We start from the raw sequence: 6993 nt of genomic DNA, 5'->3' as shown, positions 1-6993 counted from the left end.
ATTGCTAAAAGCTATGAAGAAATTTTTTAAGAGCCTGCTTAGATTAGAAAAGTTAGAGCCTTTGGCCCACCAAACATGCATAATTTGTGTTTGGCCCCCCATGAAGATCTTGTCTAGCTCCGCCACTGATGTGACATGTGTGAATTAGTGAGAATCAACTATTTGGGTATATAGGATTTAGTGCCTGATCGACCAGGCTGCTAAAAAAAATCTCATTGTTACTAGTTATCTAGCTGCATGAGCAATTTTACTCTCGTGCACCACAGTTGCTTCGTGTAGGATGTTTGTGAGCTCCCGTTGCTTCTAGCGTCAGAAAAAGGAGAATCTCCTTTTCACAATGTGGCAGCGGACTAGAGAGATGTAGCAGCAGGTAGCGGTAGCTGAACTACTTAACACCAATAGCCAATAGGGTCAAAACGAATCCTGCATGCCAATCGATGAAGGAACCGTACCACACATCAGGCAAGTCGATCAATTATCGGTGTCAGCTAGATTAACCACCTACCTAACATGCATGACGAACTAATCTGGAGTGGCATCAAGTAAGTACACGAAAAGAATCATCAACTATGCTGCGTGCGTGGTACACACACATGTAGTCCTTCCATGCCCAGCAGTTCGTACATTCCCGGGATTCTCTGGCGCGCTGCAGACCAGAAACGGAGGGACCGTTCCATCCATCAATCATGAACGTACGCACAGCAACAAGTACCCGAAGCACTATGCCTACTTCGATCATTGGTCTTCCATACGCAGAGCCAAGACGTGGGTAGCGATGCTACAGCTCCCGTCACATCACCACAACGAATGCATCGCTTGACAGGTGTGTTTCATTGGCCGCCGGTGGAAATGTGTCCCGGAAAATGCCAACACGGGCGGGCGGGTTGCCCGCAATAATCTACACACACACCTAACCGTGGATTAGTCGTCGCTGTTGCAGCATGGTCCCGTGATCCCCAGCATACGAGATAGCCTAATATCTTGTGATCACTGTTGCGACGTGTGTGTATCATCGGTCGTTTCAGCCGCGCAGGGCATTTGTACTACCTCCGTTTCAAAATATTTGGTGTTTTAGGTTTGTCTTAAGTTAAACTTCCTTAAGTTGGGACGAGTAGTTGAAAAAGTTGCTAAGATTCACAACATCGAATGTATATGCTATGAAACTATACTTTATGATGAATCTAATAAAAGTGTTTTGGTGATGTTTGGAGAGGGAGTCTGGTGAACGGAAACCAGAGAGTGTGACGACTACAATTCGACGAAGGGAGAGGAGTGGCGGCGGTGATATAGTTTGGGGACAAGAATCACTCAACTCGCCCTGGATCCTATAATCCACTACTCGCCCATGAGGGCCTTAGGCAGTCTCCAACATGACCCTAAATTGTGCCCCCTATACAGTTTATTGGGGCAAGGAAAAAAACATGCTACAACTAAGCCAACCTCTACAGTAGGGAGGTACCCGAAAAATTCCCTCCGAGCCTCTTCTTTCAAATGTGAAAAGGAAGGCCACTTTTCATTCATTTCATGCGCTTAAAGACTTTTCATCCTCCCGCCCCGCATAAGCCATCATCCCTCCGCCGTGGTGGCACAGGCATCGCTGAAATCGCCTTCGTCTCACTGCCGCGTCTTGCACCTTTGCCGCCCTACGCATCTCCTCTACCTCTCCTCATGTCCCCTCTCGCATTTGGATGCTTCGTTGGAAACCCAAAAAGAGGACATGCACGCCCAATCATCAGCTCTACTATCTGGACCTCCTCCGGGTAGTCATGTTCCGCTCCCCGTAGGTCGTCCGCCACGTCGACGCCCCCTCCTGTATTTGTTTGTAGGACGTCGGAGACCTCCTCCACTTAGGGAAGAGGGCAATCCAACTACAACACTACTCATCGATGAGCTTCTCCAACCTGCCTCTAGCGAGATCCTGTCACCGAGGCGTCGCACAGCCGAGGTGAGTTCCGCCTCCCTGCTCTCATCTTACAAGCATGAAAAGGATGTTTTCTATTCTGAACAAATGTAGGTCTTCTTATGTTGGGCTGCAGAACTGGATTATTTTGTAGGATGGATAAATGTGGTCAATTCTGTATGATGGTTTGGTGGTAAGCTATGAATAAATATGTATACAAATGTGAAATTGGTGGAGAGCATCTATGCAAATATTTCGGGCTAAAAATAGGGCATGTTGCTGGAGTTGGAGGAATTTTTTAGATTAGGTATTGGGGTTAGCCCCAAAAGGATTTCTAGGGGCTACTACTAGAGATATTATTAACTGCACTTAATACTTAATAGTGTGACTGGACTCAAGCTGAACCCGGTGGCGGAGCTACAACAAGGCCGAGTGGGCCAAGGCCCGCCCAGTCCATGAGTTTTTTCTATTGTATACCTACAATTGGGCCATGCAAAATAAGTCCAGATACTTATTTCCTTCAGCCGGCCCGCCCAAACAATTTGGCCAAGCTCCGCCACTGGCTGAGTCATCAATAGTATTTAGCAACATTGAGGAGAGAAGAGAACGCCCATCCGTGGTAACCTACGCAACACCAATGATGGGTCGAAATTCGGTCCATTGGTACGCGTAAATGTTAAGCCAACACTAGTGATATTTTTGGGTTAGAATTGAACTATAAAGTCATCGGTGACGGCTCATTGGCTTTCCATCATCCCTCGGTACTACAAGCGACGAGTGGTCAAAGACCAGCCAGTGTTCATAACAAATTAAAGGTTGGATGGTTAGGAGAGCAAATGGTACCCATACCCATCAGAGGTCAACTTCTAAATTTAACGCTTAGATATTTTATTAGTCTGGACTATTTTTATAGTGGAGGCGCACGTGGTAACTTAATTAATCTTGAAGCTCCACAACTTTAATCTACCCTTTCGTAAACACTGGGTGAGTGTGAATGGGGTGGTGGTGCAACACGTGTTTAACAAGCCAGCGCATGTGTTGGCTTCTACGGGTGCAGGTTTAGCTCATGATGAACACCGTGAATGGTTCACAAGCTACCCTGATGATGTAATCAGTGTGGTGACCGGCGATCTGGCCGTCTCGTAATGGAATACAAGTGTTCCATTTTATTAAAAAAAATAAAAACACCGGTATTAGACCGATCAACCATAAATACTCGGTGCTGTCACTAGCTCCGTGAGGTGCCTGTTGTAGTAGCAGGCAGCGCGCTGAACTGCTTGCAGTGGCTGAACGATGAGCCGTGCGAATCAGGCAACTCAAGCTGCCGGCGGTGGTAGATGAACCTAACATGATTGATGTGGCAGCTAGCTAGGCAGGACAGTTAGTAAGTACATGAGTGCAATTATTATGAACAAACGACGTGTGGTACTTGATTCTAGGACCAGCTATATCCTAGCGGCCGTAGTACATTCGCAAGATTCTCTGCAAATTAACTAACCAGTGAATGAATGCAGAATGGCTAATAACTGAACAAGCTAGAAAATAACTTACTTTAAAAAATATTTATGTGGTGAAAAATGTCTAACCATATTTTTTAAATCATATAATTTAAAAAGGGCTCACATGTTGTAAAAAATATTACTTTAATTTTAGAAGCAGTCAAGCTTTTCCAAATTTTCTTATGTCAAATTTGAAATTATTCACGTATTTCAAAAAAACAAGTGTTCACGTATTTTGAAAATTTGTTCACGTCTTTTAAGAAATATCCATCATGTAACTATTCTAAATGGATGTTTTGTGTAAATATTCATCATGTAGCTTTTACAAATTCGCTCATGTCAATTTAAAAACTATTCAACTATTTTATTAAAGTGATCACAAATTTTGAAAATTTATTCACGTCTTTTAAGGAATATTCATGTAACTAAAGAAATACCTAGTCTAGAAGGATGTTTTGTGTTTACAAGAAAAACATGCATACATTCAATTAGAAATTTGGTGTATTGGTTCAGACATATTTATATGTAAACATAAGAATGAAAGTGGTAAAACAGGAAAAACCAGGAAATAAGTAGATACAGTATATGTTTTCATTGTAGAGCATTTTACAGGTATATCAAACAAATACTCTATAGTCTATCTCTCCATCCCCACAGTGAGTATATATGTAGAATTAAACTACTCTATAAGCAACAGACGACTGCAAAATCCATCAACCAAAATTGATGGATCAAACTTGTTTTTCCGCTCGAATGCAGGCGCCGGGCACGGTCCACTTGGCCCGGTGCCTCTCCCACGGCGGCATCCTGGTATAGTTCCTCCAATCACCCAGCACGCCCTTCAAATCCCTAATCTTGTTCCCAATCCCCACGCAGCAGTTCGCGTGCATGGTGACAATCTTCCCCAAATCCTTCCCGTAGCTGCAGAACCCGCCGACGTAGGCCGGGTTGAGGTACTGCACCCGGAGCCCGAGCTCCGCCACCATCTGCTTCTTCATCATGTTGAACACCGGCTGCTCGTTGGCGCCGGGGTACTTGCCCCTACCGCCGTGCCACAGCTTCGTCATGGCGATGGTCCGCGCGTTGGGCTTCACGTGGAAGAACCCCGTGTTGGGGAAGTTGCCCAGGTGGTCGGGGTCGCCGAAGTAGACGTCGCTGGAGACCGTCATGTCGGCGTACGCCGTCACGTGCTTGAACGGGTCGCGCAGCCACACGATGTCGACGTCGGTGAAGAGGAAGCCGTAGCCGAGCTCCAGGATGCGGCGCTGCAGCTTCAGCTTGCTCCACACCAGCTCCAGGTAGTCCTTGGAGAGGAAGTACTTGTGGGCGGCGAAGTCGATGTTGAGCCCCGGGATGGTGTAGTGGTAGCAGTGCCGGTGCACGGCGAGGCACCGCGCGTGGGCGCCGGGGTCCATGGCCACGACGAGCACGTGTGGGAGGAGCCGCGCCGTGCCGTCGCCGATGCGGAAGCTCTCCAGGAACAGGTCCAGCAGGGAGCCCGGCGCCGCCCACGCCTGGTTCACGCACGTGATGATCACCGTCCGGTCGTCCATCGCCGCGCGTGCCACCGCCGCCGCCAGCCCCCGGAACTCCGCCGACTCCTCCTTCCCTCCCTGACATGGCATGCATATAGTATGATCCATCAGCATTTTCTTGAGTACTCCACGCAAAAAAAAAAAAATCAAAGCATTTTTTGAGTACTATTTTTAGGCGCCTGCTTTTGGTCAAATTTGCCGCTATTAATTCCACAACGAATTAAAAAGATATGTAACTGATGGACTCGTGACAAGATATATCAACCGAGAATCTTGGTTGTTTAATTCAGTGGCCATTCGTGGCAACGCGTGAGTGGTTGGTCAATTATACTTGGTAACTGCTACTGCAAGAAAGTAGCATTGCGGTTGAACCAAAGCTCCCTGAATTTACTCATGGGCTAAAGCAGATTAACTAGTAAGAAACTCGATCGCAAACTGACCTTTTCTTCATGGCGATGCGTGCTGGGAAGATGACTTGTGGAGGTAGAATTGGGCTTTGTGACTGTTGTGGCGTTCGCCGGACGGCGACGATCGTCGTCTCGGGCAGCACTGCCGGCGACCGGTGGCGCCCGATGATGCACAACGGCGCGCGCTGCTGCCGTCCCGTTACGGCGGTGGTGCTGTTCGTCGGATGATAACCTCAAGCCGGAGAAGTGGCCCGGCGTCCTGGCGCGGCTGAGCCCGGCGGCCGGCGCCCGGTACTGGACGAGCATGACGACGGTGAGCGCCGCGGCGGCGCCGAGGACGAAGGACGCCACCTGCCGCGCCGTGGCCTCCGCGACGACCACCTTCCCCATATCGATCACCCGCTAGCAAACTGGTCGATCGAGTCGAAGTCGACTGATCATGTACTCAGCCCATGTATGTGTATGAGTGATGAGTGTATGATATGGTGATGGGATTAGCTACCAGCGAGGGAGGGAGGGACTAAATGGATTGTATGAGTTGCTGCGGGCCCTTAGATATATAGGCGGCGATCCCTTGGTATTGCGAAACCGACGGCGACGCGGTAGCCGCTAGCGCCGTAAAATCGGCTAGAGTCGTTGCCTCTGCCGGGCTGCTCAGCAAGATTTCTTCCATTCAATCACTACTACTACTAACATAACATGCACCTTAATCTGGCACCATATATATCGGACACGAATAATTAAATTTTAAGAAACTAGAGCTTGTCCATATGTACGTTTAGTATTAGAAATGAGGAAAAATACAATAGCAATGGAATCATCATAATGTAATGTAGTGTGCCTGAGCCTGGCATATAGCAGAGTTCATCAGGTTGGCATTTTGTGTGTACTAGAGTTTGTGCCGGCCGGAGCGGGGGAGCGCGCGGGCGACGGGCGCACGCACATGGTGACATGCGTGGGTGACGGATCGACGATTGACCTCTCGGCATCGACCGAGGCGAGCGAGACTAATTCGATGGAGTGCGGTGTAATTAGGGAGGCTAACTTTTTGAGCCAGCTTTTGGTTGCTAGCGTGCGTGAAGGCGACGTATGTTATGTTGTATCTTAATCGGCTAGGCACGGCACGGCCCGGGATCGGGCCCGGATTAGCTGTGAGGTCTCCGTTGCACGCACTGTTCTATCTTCTACCTCCCCATCCGTCTGCCGTGCCCTGCCTTCTGCTCTAGCTGCTCCATTAATATGACACACACGTATTGACGCATACGTCTCCAACAGTTCCTTCTCCGTGATTAACCCGGCTGGCACGCTAATTTCGTTGACACAAACATTTCCACCTCGTACATATGTATCATGTATGTATTCCGCCGTGCATGAACCTTTTAGAGATTTATGTTAAATGTTAGTGCTATACATACATGTGTGATTTTACTTTTTCTTAAACGATGTGTGTGTGAAGAGCGGAGCTACTAGGCCATCTCCAACAGCAACCTGCAAATTTACTTCCGCATCTATCCGCGGACACGGATGTAGGAGGACGTCATCCAAATATAACCGCATACATTTCAACCCGCATTTAAACAAACTAGACGAAATACATGCAAACCGGCTGATATTCATCAAAGTTCGGATAGAAAATAGCACAAATCATCCAT

General features: G+C 47.9%; 1 protein-coding gene across 1 annotated transcript; it reads right to left on the bottom strand.

Moving 5' to 3' along the window:
- Positions 1-3946: 3946 nt before the first annotated feature.
- Positions 3947-5884, bottom strand: LOC119312842 (uncharacterized protein At4g15970-like). Its single transcript, XM_037588611.1, has 2 exons — positions 5375-5884; positions 3947-5012 (listed from the first exon to the last, which is right to left on the bottom strand). The coding sequence occupies exons 1-2, from the start codon at positions 5729-5731 to the stop codon at positions 4131-4133; spliced, it is 1239 nt and encodes a 412-aa protein (XP_037444508.1). The 5' UTR covers positions 5732-5884; the 3' UTR covers positions 3947-4130.
- Between the last annotated feature and the right edge of the window lie 1109 nt (positions 5885-6993).

The sequence above is a fragment of the Triticum dicoccoides genome, chromosome 5B (genome assembly GCF_002162155.2).
Source record: "Triticum dicoccoides isolate Atlit2015 ecotype Zavitan chromosome 5B, WEW_v2.0, whole genome shotgun sequence".
In the NCBI taxonomy this organism is placed as follows: Eukaryota; Viridiplantae; Streptophyta; class Magnoliopsida; order Poales; family Poaceae; genus Triticum; species Triticum dicoccoides.
The sequence above is the reverse complement of the archived record's forward strand: the minus strand, read 5'-3'. Positions and strand labels throughout refer to the sequence as shown.